This window comes from Acipenser ruthenus, chromosome 1, assembly GCF_902713425.1.
Source record: "Acipenser ruthenus chromosome 1, fAciRut3.2 maternal haplotype, whole genome shotgun sequence".
Lineage (NCBI taxonomy): Eukaryota > Metazoa > Chordata > Actinopteri > Acipenseriformes > Acipenseridae > Acipenser > Acipenser ruthenus.
The window spans coordinates 1,986,593-2,005,740 of NC_081189.1; the positions used below are offsets into that span (position 1 = coordinate 1,986,593).

Sequence of the window (19,148 nt, forward strand, 5' to 3'; positions counted from 1 at the left end):
AAGCGCGTTGGATGAAAAGCAGATGAAGTCCCGGTACCCAGTACCAGGATTAAAATAAGACCTGGCAGAATTTCACCCCTGGAACAGATTTCACTTCATGAAAAAAAAAAGCATTTGCACGCTCAGGAAATAATTATTTATTTGGAAGTAATTCATAGCAATTCAGTTCTAACATTCGTTTTTAAATCAAGTAAGTAAGTCATTTCCTTACACATATATATATATGTGTGTGTGTGTGTGTGGACCTCTGGTGTTTTGACATTATTAAATTGTGTGAACACTAAAAGAAACTTGACAAACATTTTTTACTGCAATTCTTTGACAATGAAGACAATGAGAAGGATAGTCAAAGTTGGTTTCTTTGCATATTTCTATGGGGTGGTTTAATAATTACGGCTGATTAGATTGTATGCTGAGGAAAGGCTAGGTTTGCAATTCAAATACATTCAAATTTAGTTCTAGCCCCCTCCATAAATGCATTATCACAATTTCTTCCAGCTTTAATTTATCAAAACAAACTAAGCTTTAGGTCACTGTGGAAGGATGATGACCCTTCACACTAATAATTCTATGTTTTTGGTTGAGACAGGGTAACAAATGGATTGCTAATTTAACCTGACCATATGTACTGTATAAAAGCACCTGGATTAGTTTCAGTTTGCAACGGAGTTTGGGGAGAGAACTCATGGTGAACGCATCGCTGCCTCTGGCTTTACAAACTCATGGTGAACGCATCGCTGCCTCTGGCTTTACAAACTCATGGTGAACGCATCGCTGCCTCTGGCTTTACAAACTCATGGTGAACGCATCGCTGCCTCTGGCTTTACAAACTCATGGTGAACGCATCGCTGCCTCTGGCTTTACAAACTCATGGTGAACGCATCGCTGCCTCTGGCTTTACAAACTCATGGTGAACGCATCGCTGCCTCTGGCTTTACAAACTCATGGTGAACGCATCGCTGCCTCTGGCTTTACAAACTCATGGTGAACGCATCGCTGCCTCTGGCTTTACAAACTCATGGTGAACGCATCGCTGCCTCTGGCTTTACAAACTCATGGTGAACGCATCGCTGCCTCTGGCTTTACAAACTCATGGTGAACGCATCGCTGCCTCTGGCTTTACAAACTCATGGTGAACGCATCGCTGCCTCTGGCTTTACAAACTCATGGTGAACGCATCGCTGCCTCTGGCTTTACAAACTCATGGTGAACGCATCGCTGCCTCTGGCTTTACAAACTCATGGTGAACGCATCGCTGCCTCTGGCTTTACAAACTCATGGTGAACGCATCGCTGCCTCTGGCTTTACAAACTCATGGTGAACGCATCGCTGCCTCTGGCTTTACAAACTCATGGTGAACGCATCGCTGCCTCTGGCTTTACAAACTCATGGTGAACGCATCGCTGCCTCTGGCTTTACAAACTCATGGTGAACGCATCGCTGCCTCTGGCTTTACAAACTCATGGTGAACGCATCGCTGCCTCTGGCTTTACAAACTCATGGTGAACGCATCGCTGCCTCTGGCTTTACAAACTCATGGTGAACGCATCGCTGCCTCTGGCTTTACAAACTCATGGTGAACGCATCGCTGCCTCTGGCTTTACAAACTCATGGTGAACGCATCGCTGCCTCTGGCTTTACAAACTCATGGTGAACGCATCGCTGCCTCTGGCTTTACAAACTCATGGTGAACGCATCGCTGCCTCTGGCTTTACAAACTCATGGTGAACGCATCGCTGCCTCTGGCTTTACAAACTCATGGTGAACGCATCGCTGCCTCTGGCTTTACAAACTCATGGTGAACGCATCGCTGCCTCTGGCTTTACAAACTCATGGTGAACGCATCGCTGCCTCTGGCTTTACAAACTCATGGTGAACGCATCGCTGCCTCTGGCTTTACAAACTCATGGTGAACGCATCGCTGCCTCTGGCTTTACAAACTCATGGTGAACGCATCGCTGCCTCTGGCTTTACAAACTCATGGTGAACGCATCGCTGCCTCTGGCTTTACAAACTCATGGTGAACGCATCGCTGCCTCTGGCTTTACAAACTCATGGTGAACGCATCGCTGCCTCTGGCTTTACAAACTCATGGTGAACGCATCGCTGCCTCTGGCTTTACAAACTCATGGTGAACGCATCGCTGCCTCTGGCTTTACAAACTCATGGTGAACGCATCGCTGCCTCTGGCTTTACAAACTCATGGTGAACGCATCGCTGCCTCTGGCTTTACAAACTCATGGTGAACGCATCGCTGCCTCTGGCTTTACAAACTCATGGTGAACGCATCGCTGCCTCTGGCTTTACAAACTCATGGTGAACGCATCGCTGCCTCTGGCTTTACAAACTCATGGTGAACGCATCGCTGCCTCTGGCTTTACAAACTCATGGTGAACGCATCGCTGCCTCTGGCTTTACAAACTCATGGTGAACGCATCGCTGCCTCTGGCTTTACAAACTCATGGTGAACGCATCGCTGCCTCTGGCTTTACAAACTCATGGTGAACGCATCGCTGCCTCTGGCTTTACAAACTCATGGTGAACGCATCGCTGCCTCTGGCTTTACAAACTCATGGTGAACGCATCGCTGCCTCTGGCTTTACAAACTCATGGTGAACGCATCGCTGCCTCTGGCTTTACAAACTCATGGTGAACGCATCGCTGCCTCTGGCTTTACAAACTCATGGTGAACGCATCGCTGCCTCTGGCTTTACAAACTCATGGTGAACGCATCGCTGCCTCTGGCTTTACAAACTCATGGTGAACGCATCGCTGCCTCTGGCTTTACAAACTCATGGTGAACGCATCGCTGCCTCTGGCTTTACAAACTCATGGTGAACGCATCGCTGCCTCTGGCTTTACAAACTCATGGTGAACGCATCGCTGCCTCTGGCTTTACAAACTCATGGTGAACGCATCGCTGCCTCTGGCTTTACAAACTCATGGTGAACGCATCGCTGCCTCTGGCTTTACAAACTCATGGTGAACGCATCGCTGCCTCTGGCTTTACAAACTCATGGTGAACGCATCGCTGCCTCTGGCTTTACAAACTCATGGTGAACGCATCGCTGCCTCTGGCTTTACAAACTCATGGTGAACGCATCGCTGCCTCTGGCTTTACAAACTCATGGTGAACGCATCGCTGCCTCTGGCTTTACAAACTCATGGTGAACGCATCGCTGCCTCTGGCTTTACAAACTCATGGTGAACGCATCGCTGCCTCTGGCTTTACAAACTCATGGTGAACGCATCGCTGCCTCTGGCTTTACAAACTCATGGTGAACGCATCGCTGCCTCTGGCTTTACAAACTCATGGTGAACGCATCGCTGCCTCTGGCTTTACAAACTCATGGTGAACGCATCGCTGCCTCTGGCTTTACAAACTCATGGTGAACGCATCGCTGCCTCTGGCTTTACAAACTCATGGTGAACGCATCGCTGCCTCTGGCTTTACAAACTCATGGTGAACGCATCGCTGCCTCTGGCTTTACAAACTCATGGTGAACGCATCGCTGCCTCTGGCTTTACAAACTCATGGTGAACGCATCGCTGCCTCTGGCTTTACAAACTCATGGTGAACGCATCGCTGCCTCTGGCTTTACAAACTCATGGTGAACGCATCGCTGCCTCTGGCTTTACAAACTCATGGTGAACGCATCGCTGCCTCTGGCTTTACAAACTCATGGTGAACGCATCGCTGCCTCTGGCTTTACAAACTCATGGTGAACGCATCGCTGCCTCTGGCTTTACAAACTCATGGTGAACGCATCGCTGCCTCTGGCTTTACAAACTCATGGTGAACGCATCGCTGCCTCTGGCTTTACAAACTCATGGTGAACGCATCGCTGCCTCTGGCTTTACAAACTCATGGTGAACGCATCGCTGCCTCTGGCTTTACAAACTCATGGTGAACGCATCGCTGCCTCTGGCTTTACAAACTCATGGTGAACGCATCGCTGCCTCTGGCTTTACAAAGTGCTGCTCCAGAGCGTTTATTTCTTTAAAATGTGACTATTGTTTAGTTAATTATCAATAACAGCATGGCCTTGTTCTTCTGTTTCTGCGATTCCTGCTTGCCTGTCTGTCCTGTTGCAGGCACATTATTAAAAAAAACAACAACAAAAACAGTAACTTTATTAAACCATCACTTACAAAATACAGAATTACTTCAATTCCATGTCTGACAGAAATCATTTTTCATGTGGTATCTGGCTAATATTTTCAAAGCATTTACTCCAGTCTTTAAATGAACTCTTATTTTTTGAAAGAGGTAAAACACCCTGTTAATTTTACAAAACTACAACCAAACACCTAAGTTACAGATTTCAAGTTCTGTTAAGCACTCTCAGGGTGTTTGTTTCTCACTTTGTAGCATTAAGATGAATTGTTCTCCTTTCAAAAAAGAGGAGTTAATTAAAGAATGGAGGAATCACTTTGAACATATAGCCCATCGCCTCCTGGAAAAAGTGTCTGTAAAGTTTTGTGACAGACTCTAAAGGGTTAAGAGCGAGTGCATACCTGCCGTACGCGAAGCGGCGGTCCTTGTGATGATCCCCAAAGGTGTCCCAGAGTCGCAGAGACACGCTAACCTCGTCCACCACATCACGAGAGCGCTCCAGCACCTGCACGGCACACAGAGACACGCTGGGGTTAACCACACAGGCACAGTCACACACTTAATGCACCAGCCTTTCACTTCTACAGCTCTAGTATGAATCTGCCTAGAGCAGATTATCAACTAATAATCAAGGGAGGGTGATGGTCCTACAGAGCAGGATTATCACTGAATGGCACCTGTGCACTTCTGCACTGGTCCTGAATAATGAGAATAAAACTAGCCTCCCCTCTCCCTGCTCCAGAGAAGCTGTTCTCAGCCTGTGTACTTCTGCATTGGTCTTGAATAATGAGAATAAAACTAGCCTCCCCTCTCCCTGCTCCAGAGAAGCTGTTCTCAGCCTGTGTACTTATGCATTGGTCTTGAATAATGAGAATAAAACTAGCCTCCCCTCTCCCTGCTCCAGAGAAGCCATTCTCAGCCTGTGCACTTCTGCACTGGTCCTGAATAATGAGAATAAAACTAGCCTCCCCTCTCCCTGCTCCAGAGAAGCCATTCTCAGCCTGTGCACTTCTGCACTGGTCCTGAATAATGAGAATAAAACTAGCCTCCCCTCTCCCTGCTCCAGAGAAGCCATTCTCAGCCTGTGCACTTCTGCACTGGTCCTGAATAATGAGAATAAAACTAGCCTCCCCTCTCCCTGCTCCAGAGAAGCTGTTCTCAGCCTGTGCACTTCTGCATTGGTCTTGAATAATGAGAATAAAACTAGCCTCCCCTCTCCCTGCTCCAGAGAAGACGTTCTCAGATTGCCTCGTCTGGTTACATTTCATTGATTGGAACTGATTGGTTGACTGGCTGATCCAATAGGACAGCGCCCCCTCAAACTATGCTGGCTTTAAGGGCGAGGGAAAAGGTAAAAAATAAAATGTCATATTGTCCTGTTTTTGCCCATAACATTTTAAGCACATACTGTAGTACATAAAGACACAAATTACTGAAAAATCTACAATGACCCAGTTTGAAATCAAATAAAAAGCACAAAACTGATACTGGATAGTTCTTTCACAAAGGTTATTTCCTGTTGTTTATGGCTAGATGACTTTGTGAACTTTTTATTTCCTGTATCTATCGTATGAAAGTCACAACATCCGAGACAAGTCAGCTCCTAGGCACTGTGCACCCAATTCCTAATCTTTCAACCTGCTGTGGTTGTTTTAGTGCAGTTTTAATACACAGACACATTAACTAACCAAACTGAATTAATAACAGAACTCGCTCTGAACAGGATTAACTAGTGCGGTTTTCGCTGCCTTTTGCTACTGAAATGTGTGTGTACTTAAACCGTATCAAGACAAAAGGCGAACTCGCAAACCGCATTTAGGCTGTGTGTGTGCGAGGCTTTAGAGTACAAGGATCAGTCTCCGGTTGTGGGTAGTCCTTTATTATTATTTGTTTATTTAGCAGACGCCTTTATCCAAGGCATCTTACAAAGACTAGGGTGTGTGAACTATGCATCAGCTGCAGAGTCACTTACAACAACGTCTCACCCGATTCTCTGTCGACTGTCATATTTGCATATTATTATGTATTAAATGTCTTTCTGACCAATGTATGCAGCGCTGCATTGACAAAGTATTTGTATTCTCTCTGACTCTGCCATGTTCGCAAAGTTGCACTGAGATTGTCTTGTGCTTGCTGATCAAAACCAACAAATAAAAGATTTATTATTTTCAACTGTGATGATTGCATCCTGCGTACAGTTCTTCACAATGTAAAGTTAGTTATCTAGAGCTTCCAGTTGCTGTCCTCTTACTTCCTGGCACACCCTGTACTGGTCGATGGCCCAGACAGTTGGCACGTGCGTGGCGAGCAGCTGGTACTGCGTGAGCGTGGCATTGCAGGCCCTGGCGCAGATCAGTCGTGTCTTCCCCGCCGCGTTGTCACCCACCACCACACACTTTATAGTCTCGACGTTCGGCCGCTCGTAGTCTGTGTCAATATCCATGGAGAGGGCCCTGGGGAGGGAGCGGGAGAGAGGGAGAGAAGGAGGGAGAGGGAGAGAGAGAAAGGGAGGGAAGGAAAGCACAGTCTGTTAGCAAGAGAGACACACTCTGAACCACATAGCATCCCGGCAGCCTTGGAAAAAAAGGGAAACAGGCCTTCCTTCTTTGCCTCGCCGATATACTGCACCCAAGTCTCGACATTTTCATGCAGCCTCCATGTGGATTTGTTTTTACACTAAACTTCATAGGTAATCTGCACAGTTTTCTGGTTGGTCTGAAAATGAACTGCATTGTCACCTCCGAATTCTCCCCTGGGTCATTATATATTTATGTTGTCCTGACTCCCCCTTCCCCTCCCTTTTTAAAGTCAGGGTTAGGAATAATAGAAGAGGTCTGAATACATGTCCCACACTGGTATACATTATACATCCTTTATAAATAAAATACTGTTTAATAAATCTGTGTGATTTATAATAAGTTAATATGTTGTGTACAGGGTGATGGCATTCTGTACGGTTTGAGCAGTCAAAACCTGTAAGCTTCGCCTCACAATTCACTTGCCCAAACTGGATGAAAAGAAATGTTTTTCTATATAATAAGATACACTTATGACATCTGAATGTATACAGTAAGCTTTTAATAACCATAGCATTTGCCAAGATCTAGAAACTTGACAGAAAAAAAGCTATGTAACATTCAAGTGAAAACTGGAAAAGGAAGCAGTGCAGACGCTGCAGATACTGTATATACTGTCCTGAAGAATAACATCTAATCACAACAGGGGACTAAATTTTTCTGTAAATTAAATGTGTGTGTGGTTTTACAAAGAGAGAAGTATCCAGATCATCCTGGGGTCCCCCTGGGGTCCCTGAATGCCAGGTTTAGAAGCACTGCTGTAAAGAGACGCAGACACACCTCTGTGAGCAACGGGTCTGCTGGCATCATTGTGACAGGATCTGAAAGCAGGGTCCAATTAGCAATGTAGTTAATTAGAGCTAATTATAACTAGGACAAGGAATGCAAAAACAATAATAATCTTACAGAGCTACAATTTACATAACTTCATAATCACCTCCAAAAACACATCTTCCACTGTACTGTATATAACCTCAGTACAACCTAAAACAACATCAAGATGATCACGTTTACTGTAGCAGTTTACCTGAATAAGATTTTTTTTTGTAGTGCAGATATACAACCTGCAGAGCTGTAAAAAATTCCTTTCTCAATCTATCAACATCTTTTCAAGGACTGGCAAACCACACAGTGATTTGTCAGAATGTAGTGCTCTGAGAGTTTTAAAGGCCACACACTTAAATAAGCATTATCCCACTTGACATTTATCCATGGGTATTACTGGAGACTCACCAATCTCCCGTCCTTAACTTCTAGTGACCCCTAGTATAGGGGTCACTACGCTGCAAGTGCTACCCATCCGAGCTACCAGCAACGCACGAGGCTGACTCTTTTGCATAGTGGTTAAGGCACTTGCTTGTGGTGTGCTTGGGGGCTGGGTCACGCCCAGGCTCTGCTGTGCTACACAAACAGGTCTTAACCACTGTGCAAAGAGAGTCCGGCTGCTCTTCATTCATGGTTATAGAGCTTTTAACCTCATGTCATCTCACCGGCACGGGAGCCCGAATCTGTGAGTGTTCTACCCACTGAGTGCTTCACTCGTAGTCATACAACCGAACCTCAAGCTCCCTACATCACTCAGGGATTACAACAGAAACGTTTGGATTTGAAAACCTGGATCCAAACTATGCAAGCAGCAAAGGCACTGTGTTTACCAACACAATTAAAATAAACCCTATTCCAGCACTGACCTTCAATGAGCTTTGATGTGTCACCAGAATGCACATCAAGTACGTTATGCATCAACTGCGTGTACATAATGTTATGGTATGGATATGGCACTGCAGTGGGTGTTGGTCCAGTTCATACTATTGTGAAGCCACCATTGGTCAGACCACTGTGGTACCAATGCAGCCATGAGTTGACATTACCACTGTCTATCTGCATTGCCACTGAATACCATTTGGGCAAGAATGAAACCCACAAACTTCCAGTCCCGCAGGCTAAACAGTGCACTCCACTACACTCCACTGCGTCTACTGCTGTGTTTTATGACTCTGAGTATCATGGAAGGACTTGGTCCCATTATCACCACTTCACAGAAACTCAACCTCGGATAAAACTAGTTTCTATAGCAACCTCATTAAAGTCTGAAGATGCTACTTCCAAGGTGTGTTTTTTAGACTGTATATTCACCACAGCTTCATACTAAGTGCAGTGCCAGTATTTATTCCAGCAGCAATCATAGGTTAAATTGAAGTCTCTGCTTTCTTCTCTCAAAGCTCCTGATCCCTAAAAGCTTAGTGCTTTATTGGACAGGCCTGGACTTGTCCCCCGGGTCCTTCTCCTGTGGAAAAGTCAAGTTATACGTACAGTACCTTCCCCCCGGTCAGTTCACAGTGCAGCAGCCCCTGAGCTGCCCATATTCAGAGGAGGATGGAGGAGGGGGGGTGACAGGGTGAGCGTCTCCCTGTGTCTCATTGAGATGGGGACAGGTGAGCTCCTCTGCTCGGCTCGCTCTCCTGCACGTGCGGGGAGAGATTTCCCAGCAGCCCGAGCTCTCTGTGTGTTTTCATTTTGTTGCACTGTCATATAACAGGCACAGCAGCGCAAGACAGTGTAGCAGAATGAAACGGAAGCCCCAGCAGGCAGATGCAGTTACTGTAGAATACTGGAGGAGCTCTGTCATACAGCTGGCAACCACCTCCCCCATTCACAGCAGCAGCAGCACAATAATTCCTACACTAACAGCCTCCCGACACAAGATTTCCTTTTTCCATGAAATACAATTTCCACTCAATATTAACTTGCAGAAACCATCTGTGTTATACAATGTTAAATCATATACAGTGGCTCTCAAAAGTATTCACCCCCCTTGGACTTTTCCACATTGTATTGTGTTACAACATGGAATCAAAATGGATTTAAATTAGGAGTTTTTGCCACTGATCAACACAAAAAAGTCCATAATTTCAAAGTGAAAAATAAAATCTACAAATTGTTCTAAATTAATTAGAAATATAAAACACAAAACAATTGATTGCATAAGTATTCACCCCCTTGAGTCAATATTTGGTAGAGGCACCTTTGGCAGCAATTACAGCCATGAGTCTATTTGGATAAGTCCCTACCAGCTTTGCACATCTGGACACTGCAATTTTTGCCCATTCTTCTTTGCAAAATTGCTCAAGCTCCGTCAAGTTGGATGACCTTTGGTGAACAGCAATTTTCTACTCTTTCCACATATTCTCAATTGGATTGAGGTCCGGGCTTTGACTGGGCCACTCCAGGACATTGACCTTTTTGTTTTTAAGCCACTCCAGTGTGGCTTTGGCTGTATGTTTGGGGTCATTGTCCTGCTGGAAGATGAATTTTCTCCCAAGTCCCAGGTCTCTTGCAGACTTCAGTAGGTTTTCTTCCAGGATTTCTCTGTACTTTGCTGCATCCATTTTGCCCTCTATCTTCACAAGCTTTCCAGGCCCTGACGCAGAGAAGCATCCCCATAGCATGATGCTGCCACCACCATGCTTCACGGTAGGGATGGTGTTCTCAGGATTATGTGCAGTTTTAGGCTTGCGCCAAACACAGCGCTTAGCGTTGAGGCCAAAAAGTTCTATTTTGGTCTCATCAGACCATAGAATCTTCTTCCACTTGGTCTCAGAGTCTCCCACATGCCTTCTGGCAAACTAGCCGAGATTTGATGTGAGTTTTTTTCAACAATGGCTTTCTTTTTGCCACTCAGGTTATTGTTGCCGTATGCACAGTGTCTCCCAGCTCAGCCGTGGAAGACTGTAACTCCTTTAGAGTTGCCATAGGCCTCTTGGTGGCCTCCCTGACTAGTGCCCTTCTCGTCAGTTTTTGAGGGTCGGCCTGTTCTAGACAGATTAACAGTTGTGCCATATTCTCTCCATTTCTTAATAATGGACTTTACTGTGCTCCGGGGGATATTCAATGCCTTGGAAATGTTCTTATATCCTACCCCTGATTGGTGCTATTGAAGAACCTTATTCCGAATTTGCTTTGAATGTTCCTTCGTCTTCATGATGTAGTTTTTGTTAGGAAATGTACTAACCAACTGTGGGACCTCCCAGAGACAGGTGTATTTAACCTGAAATCATGTGAACACCTTAATTGCACACAGGTGGACTCCATTCAACTAATTATGTGACTTCTAAAGACAATTAGTTGCACCAGAGCTTATTTAGGAGTGTCATAGCAAAGGGGGTGAATACTTATGCAATCAATTATTTTCTGTTTTGTAACTCCTAATTAAATCCATTTTGATTCCATGTTGTAACACAATAAAATGTGGAAAAGTCCAAGGGGGGTGAATACTTTTGAGAGCCACTGTATAATTATAATGTCTCTCTGCTAGCCTTGAATGAGCTGTTACACACTTTGATAAGACCGAATGAAAAAGCAGACAGTGATAACAAAGTTGCACAGTCTTAGAGTCGAGAATAAAACATATTTTAACATATATTATAAAAGTTTACCACAGTAAATATGGACAGTAATTTAGCAGTTTTCCCACGCTTTTTCTCATGGTTATACTATGCATTTACCATAGTTTGCCATGTTTTTTTTTTTTTTTAAACTCTCAGGGCTTCACAATGCTTTCCTATGTTTTATCGCGCTTTCACTGTGCTTTATTACAATTTGCTGTGCTTTTGCTATAGTGCACATTTAAAAAAGGTAGCTTTGTTTTATTGTTATTAATAAAACACAACTGACAATGTGCTTTGCATTGAATAACATCTGTACACAGAGTAAGATGTCCTAGAATTTTGACAAACCTATTATCCTTTGTAGAGACCGGTTGATTTCTCGTATGTGATTTATAATGTCAGCTTTCAAATCGAGACCGTTCTCCATTTGGATTTGAAAAACAGAATTTAAACAATAAAGATGCTTTGCTTCGTCCATTATTTAGATGTTTTCAGATGGAAATAAACTGTGCAACTTTCTTTCTTGCAGTGTAGGACGTCTCTGAATCCTCCTGCTCGTGTTCTTATCTTCACTTGTAGTGGACTTGAAGCCACCTGCTGCGTTATTCTAAACACTGAAATCACATGCAGTTGTTTGGCAAGTTGGGCAAGGCAAGAGCTCAGTGATCAGCATCAACTACTTGGGAACCCATTCCAATTCCCCTCACCACTTTCTGTGTAAAAACGTGTCTCCTTCCCTCTGTCCGAAGTCCATCTCCACTTCATTTCCAACTGTCCTCTGGTCCGGGTTTCTGTGTGTGCTTGAAGCATTGGTTAGGGTTAGCTTTGTCAACCTATAGCCCCTTTCACACTGGCATGATCTACCCGGGTCAGAACCTACCTGGCAGGACCCGGTGTCATACGGGTCAGCTATGTGATTTCACACTGCTTTTGATAAAGCATTGATCTGGGTGTCAGACGCAAGTACACAATGCATGTATCAAAGCCCCGGAAGCAGCTTGTTACAGACGCTTCCATCCGAGCCTCTCTGGATTGAACCATCGGTCTCATTTCTACATGCTGCAATCTGACTCATGCTGTGTCTCAATCAACAAAATATGGCTAAACAGAATAAACAGAAACATTCCTTGCGGAAATGAAACTTTCACGCAGGCATGACTGTTTGTTATTGTGTTGGCTCACGAACAGCCGTCATGTATTTTGTCTCGCTCAACTCACATCCTGGGGTGGGTCACTGGGAACCAGGTTAACCCGGGTCCGACCCAGGTACGTGATTTCACACCAAGCAGGATTGTGACCCGGTCAGCCAGGACCCAGGTCCGGACCCGAGCAGGAGTGCCAGTGTGAAGGGGCTTATTGAAGCTCAGTCCTTTAAGTCCTTGCTATCTATCCCTGATCTAGGTCACTGACTTAGATAAGAAACAGCTGGTCCTTTTATATTTTCACTTTCAGGTAAAGTTCACTTACTCTGTTCAAGGTAATGAAACCCAACCTGGAGTCTCACATTCTGTGCTGCTCATAGTAAACTGTGTGACCACAGGAAGAGAACAGAGCAAGGAAACCCACATCAAAGTCAGTGTTGTAGACTGTATAATTATGTTCCCTCACTGCAGCAACCCCCCACATCAGCTCAGGAGAATGGTAGATCAGAGCTCCGATCCTACAGACAAGCCCATTGCCTCTTTACACCCAGGAGCTTGACAGTGCATGTGGGTGAGCCACCTGCCCCTGCCGGACAAAGGCCAACCCTGAAGGTGTCTGCTTGAGCTCACTCTGCACCTGTCCAGCAGGAGCTGCTGTACTGCTGGACAGGTGCAGGTCCTCAATCCATGGGTACGTCAGCACCCTCTGGGATCCCCAGCCAAGACCGGCAACTCTGCTCAGTTAGGATGACTCACCCTGCACACCACATAGTCTTGCCTGTACTAGGTAAGTCACTGGGGGAGCCATAGATTTAAGATTAAAAAGAGATATTATTATAGCATCATCACTATCAATACCATCTCATGAACTAGGTAACAGCACAGCTTATTCCTAAACTGTACGTATGTATTCATTGACTAATTGCACTTTATCAAACACGCTGGGACCACATAGCCTTTTCAATAGAGCCCTGGTGGTGAAGCAAATAGAAATGCTTCCTCCTATAAGTAAGGTACAGTGCCAGCACTCAGGGCAATCCTTCACATCCGTACCAGGTGCTGCACTGTGCTTTACAAACTGTAATGTAATCTGTATTCATTTTATCTCTCAATACTCCAGACCCACATCGTGTTGCATGATGGAGCATCTCGGAGGCTGAACTACGATTCAGACAGTCACGAGCAGGTCATGTCGTACAGCTCGTGGGTTCAGAGTCGCGTTAGAGAGAGCAGCGAGTCACGCTCCCAGCTATCTGGAGGCAGGGATCCACAGTCTGGCTGAATAATTACCAAATGTCCTGCGGCCACACACAGACATGAGCTGCAGGGACAGCGGGAAAGCGGTCGGAAGGAAATTTGAAAAAATGTGTTTGTAATAAAGCAGTCCCTGGAGTTTCCCTTAGTAAAAATGTGTTTGTAATAAAGCAGTCCCTGGAGTTTCCCTTAGAAAAACTGACCATGGTATTCTTGGTTTTTTTTTGCACTTTCCCCATGCTTTTTCTCATGGTTATACTATGCATTTCCCCTGGTGTGCCATGTTTTTTAATATGCTTTACCACATCTCTCTGGGATTTACAATGCTTGCCTATACTTTACCATGATTCCACTGTGTTTTATTACACTTTGATGTGCTATTACTATGGGAAACAGGTTTCAAGCCCCAGTTTTGAGGTCTCCTGTATCTCCACTTTTCTTCACCTGCTTCTAAACTATTCATTCAAACCCTGGGTGTGGTCAATTTATTAGGAACTATTAGGACCCTTGGTAGACTGTTGTGAAGTGCCAGGCAAATAACCTGAGGAATACAACGAAACCAAGTACTTTCTTGCCAGTTTTATAACATTGCAATTGTCCAAATGCTGTGTCAGACATACAAAGAGTGCAAGAGAAAGTACTCTCTCAACTTGATTAGAGGAGCCACCGAACACTCATATAAAGTCATGAACTCTAAATAAAAAACAAACGACAGACCTGATTTTAATGCACTTAATCTGTTTCTATAGAACCTGTTGAGAGTGAAATGCTTTGAATGCTTCGTTATTGAAACTGCGAGTGCTCCGAGGGACATTACAAGTTGTCTTGGTGCTACAAATAGGTTCTAATGGGGACAGGACTTACAATGGCCTTGTAAGTTTTAAGTTGTAAGAAGAAGTTATGCCAGCATCCTGGTGGGCGTGACTGAGGCTTGCACCCCAGGCTGCTGGTTCTGGAGACCGATGTGCTGTGGAATTCTGCTGCTTTACACAGCTCACAGTAACGGTAGGGGTCGTGTTAACACACAGAGGCAAGCCTGGTGGGTGAGGCTTGCACCCCAGGCTGCTGGTTCTGGAGACGGATGTGCTGTGGAATTCTGCTGCTTTACACAGCTCACAGTAACGGTAGGGGTCGTGTTAACACACAGAGGCAAGCCTGGTGGGTGAGGTTGCACCAGGACACATCATAGTTAAACAAAAGCTAACAACAGCAACACAAAGATCTCTGAATTATCAAAACATGTTATGAGCAGGACTGCACCTTTAGCAAGCTAAGTACCTGTACTGCACTATAATACAGAACTAATGCAGAGAAGTACCTCTTTCCAGGTTCGGAATTGAATGAAACTATAAGACAGGAAGGAGAGATTGTAAACCATGTGTACAGCCAGCAGTTTACTGTAGCTGTAACTGGAACTGCGGTACTACACACCTGCAGCTACAACACATTCCCCTGAAACAAACTAACTGACAGAGTGCTGGAGAGTATCTCTGAGATATAGTTTGCAACACCATTCCTAGGCACCTACTGGGTACTAAACACATTACATCTGCTGTCTATATTAGTACCAGCCCTGGGGTCAATTAAAATTAGAATTAGGTAGTCCAGGGATAATGCTACTAGAAGGGCTATGAAAATGACCAAAAGAGTTGAAACGTTAACAGGTACAAAGTGACTGTAAAAACACTAGGATCAGTCAAAAAAAGATTCTGGAATTCGATTGTTAGCTGGGTAAACGAGCAACCGTGGGCAGAACGTTCCCAAACATTTCTTATATTCTTATGTATAACGCATTTTGATTGGACTGGGGTTGTCACGACACACAAGGGTTTTCAGCAGAAGCATAAAAGAACATGCCCCATCCTACCCTCCACCCCCGCACACAGACAGAGACACGCATACAGTCACATGCATACAGCGCATTATACTTTTACTTTCTAATCACCCTGTATATACACGCAAGCACACGCGTCTCCAGTGGTCTTACCTTGTGATTGCTACAGAGCTCAGCCACATTCCCCAGTGCTCCCTTCATCCAGCTCGCATATATCCCCTCCCTGGGCACAACTCTCCCTTGAGTTGTATCTTTGGTGCTTGAAACCCTTACTAAACATCTCACTGCATCCTGTCTTACAGCCACTGCAAACTTTTACGCACTCCCGACGCAGCTAAAAGCTTTTGTCTGAGCAGCAGTATCTTTTTTCAGAACAGAGAGCTCTACCCCTTTAAGAACGAGGGTTGGCGTGTTCTCTCGATATTTCTGCACTCCTCTTTCCTGTAGTCCACCCAGCGTTTGCCAGCATTGCAATCTGCTTCTTTGTTGCCTGTGTTATATTTTTCCCAGCTGATCGGTAAACAAGGAAACAGACAGAAACAACCCCCCCGGCCCAGCCCTGGAAAAGGAGGTGTGTTCTCAACCCCCGCCCCCATACAGGTGAGCCAATGAGTTACCACGACCGTCCCTTAACTCCGCCCTGGAAAAGATAGAACAATGCCCCTCTCAGCACAATCTTCATTGTGTCAAAGAATGTGTGGCTTATTTTATATACTGTGTATATATATATATGAAAAAAAAGGTTTTTTTTTTTTAATGTACACAAAAAAGTTTAAAAGATTAAAAAATCTCTTATTTCCAGGACGTTTCGGACAAAAGCCCTTCTTCAGCTGTTAAAAAGAAAAGTAACCACACAGTTCAGTAAACTTGTTATATAACACTGGGATAGTAAGATCGTGCGTGTGTGAGAGAGAGTGTGAGTGTGTGAGAGTGTGAATAACAAGTTTACTGCACGGTGTTTTCTTTTTAAACAGCTGAAGAAGGGCTTTTGCCAGGAAAAGTTCTGAAAATAAAATATTTTTTAATCTTTTAAACTTTTTTTGTACATTTAAAAAAAACTTTTTTTCATATGCCTTCAATATTGTACACTGCTGTTTACATATATGTTTACATATATATATATATATATATATATATATATATATATATATATATATATATATATATATATATATATATATATATACAGTGCCTTGCAAAAGTATTCAGACCCCTGACCAATTCTCTCATATTACTGAATTACAAATGGTACATTGCAATTTCGTTCTGTTGGATATTTTATTTTAAAATACTGAAACTCAAAATCAATTATTGTAAGGTGACATTGTTTTTATGTTGGGAAATATTTTTAAGAAAAATAAAAAACTGAAATATCTTGCTTGCATAAGTATTCAACCCCCACACATTAATATTTGGTAGATCCACCTTTCGCTGCAATAACAGCTTTAAGTCTTTTGGGGTAAGTATGTACCAGCTTTGCACACAGTGTCGGAGTGATTTTGGCCCATTCTTCTTGGCAGATTTGCTCCAGGTTGTTCAGGTTGGTTGGACGACGCTTGTGGACCGCAATTTTCAAATACTGCCACAGATTCTCAATGGGTTTGAGATCAGGACTTTGACTGGGCCACTGTAGGACAGTCACCTTTTTGTGCTTGAACCACTCCAATGTTGCTTTGGCCTTGTGCTTGGGATCATTGTTCTGCTGAAAGATGAATTTCCTCCCAAGCTTCAGTTTTTTAGCGGGCTGAAGCAGGTTCTCTTGCAGTATTTCCCTGTATTTTGCTCCATCCATTCTTCCTTCAATTTTAACAAGATGCCCAGTCCCTGCTGATGAGAAGCATCCCCACAGCATGATGCTGCCACCACCATACTTCACTGTAGGTATGGTGTGTCTTGAGGCATGGGCAGTATTAGGTTTGCGTCACACATAGTGCTATGAGTTTTGGCCAAAAAGCTCTATCTTGGTCTCATCTGACCACAAAACCTTTTCCCACATCGCAGCTGGGTCACTCTCATGCTTTCTGGCAAACTCCAGACGTGCTTTCAGATGGTACTTTTTGAGTAACGGCTTCTTTCTTGCCACCCTCCCATACAGGCCAGTGTTATGCAGAGCTCTTGATATGGTTGACTGGTGCACCATTACTCCACTCCCAGCCACTGAACTCTGTAGCTCCTTCAAAGTGATTGTTGGCCTCTCTGTGGCTTCTCTCACAAGTCTCCTTCTTGTTTGAGCGCTGAGTTTTGAGGGACGGCCTTTTCTTGGCAGTGCTTGGGTGGTGTGATGCAGCTTCCACTTCCTGATTATTGATCCAACTGTGCTTGCTGGGATATCCAAACACTTGGATATTATTTTGTACCCTTTCCCTAATCTATGCATTTGTATTACTTTATCTCTAACTTCTGTAGAATGCTCTTTGGTCTTCATTTTCCTTCAGATTCACAGCCTGACCAATGACCCTTCAACAGTGGGGTTTTTATCCAGAAAATGTGACAGCAACTTTAATGGTTCACAGGTGGAGGCCAATGGTAAGGTAATTGTGTCCTCATTAGGGCAATTTCTTTCATCGGTGTAAACTGGGAGCTTCCACAGCACAGGGGTTGAATACTTATGCAAGCAAGATATTTCAGTTTTTTATTTTTCTTAACAATATTTCCCAACATAAAACCAATGTCACCTTACAATAATTGATTTTGAGTGTCAGTGTTTTAAAATAAAATATCAAACAGAACAAAATTGCAATGTACCATTTGTAATTCAGTAATATGAGAGAATTGGTCAGGGGTCTGAATACTTTTGCAAGGCACTGTACAGTGCCTTGCGAAAGTATTCGGCCCCCTTGAACTTTGCGACCTTTTGCCACATTTCAGGCTTCAAACATAAAGATATGAAACTGTAATTTTTTGTGAAGAATCAACAACAAGTGGGACACAATCATGAAGTGGAACGAAATTTATTGGATATTTCAAACTTTTTTAACAAATAAAAAACTGAAAAATTGGGCGTGCAAAATTATTCAGCCCCTTTACTTTCAGTGCAGCAAACTCTCTCCAGAAGTTCAGTGAGGATCTCTGAATGATCCAATGTTGACCTAAATGACTAATGATGATAAATAGAATCCACCTGTGTGTAATCAAGTCTCCGTATAAATGCACCTGCACTGTGATAGTCTCAGAGGTCCGTTTAAAGCGCAGAGAGCATCATGAAGAACAAGGAACACACCAGGCAGGTCCGAGATACTGTTGTGGAGAAGTTTAAAGGCGGATTTGGATACAAAAAGATTTCCCAAGCTTTAAACATCCCAAGGAGCACTGTGCAAGCGATAATATTGAAATGGAAGGAGTATCAGACCACTGCAAATCTACCAAGACCTGGCCGTCCCTCTAAACTTTCCGCTCATACAAGGAGAAGACTGATCAGAGATGCAGCCAAGAGGCCCATGATCACTCTGGATGAACTGCAGAGATCTACAGCTGAGGTGGGAGACTCTGTCCATAGGACAACAATCAGTCGTATACTGCACAAATCTGGCCTTTATGGAAGAGTGGCAAAAAGAAAGCCATTTCTTAAAGATATCCATAAAAAGTGTCGTTTACAGTTTGCCACAAGCCACCTGGGAGACACACCAAACATGTGGAAGAAGGTGCTCTGGTCAGATGAAACCAAAATCGAACTTTTTGGCAACAATGCAAAACGTTATGTTTGGCATAAAAGTAACACAGCTCATCACCCTGAACACACCATCCCCACTGTCAAACATGGTGGTGGCAGCATCATGGTTTGGGCCTGCTTTTCTTCAGCAGGGACAGGGAAGATGGTTAAAATTGATGGGAAGATGG

The 19,148-nt window shown here is 44.0% G+C and overlaps 1 protein-coding gene across 3 annotated transcripts in view; it reads right to left on the minus strand.

Annotated features, from left to right (window-relative positions):
* Window positions 1-19,148, minus strand: part of LOC117403717 (rho-related BTB domain-containing protein 2-like) — a 73,837-nt gene that overhangs the window by 29,244 nt on the left and 25,445 nt on the right. For 2 of the 3 annotated variants that reach the window (XM_034926270.2, XM_034926271.2), the window contains exons 2-3: window positions 6,369-6,570; window positions 4,519-4,622 (exon numbers count right to left, since the gene is read on the minus strand). In XM_034926270.2, coding sequence (XP_034782161.2) covers window positions 4,519-4,622; window positions 6,369-6,560 — 296 coding nt within the window. In that variant the 5' untranslated portion in view covers window positions 6,561-6,570. Of the gene's footprint in view, window positions 1-4,518; window positions 4,623-6,368; window positions 6,571-15,464; window positions 15,843-19,148 lie in introns of those variants that run through there. The other variant, XM_059027037.1, reaches the window with a different exon arrangement.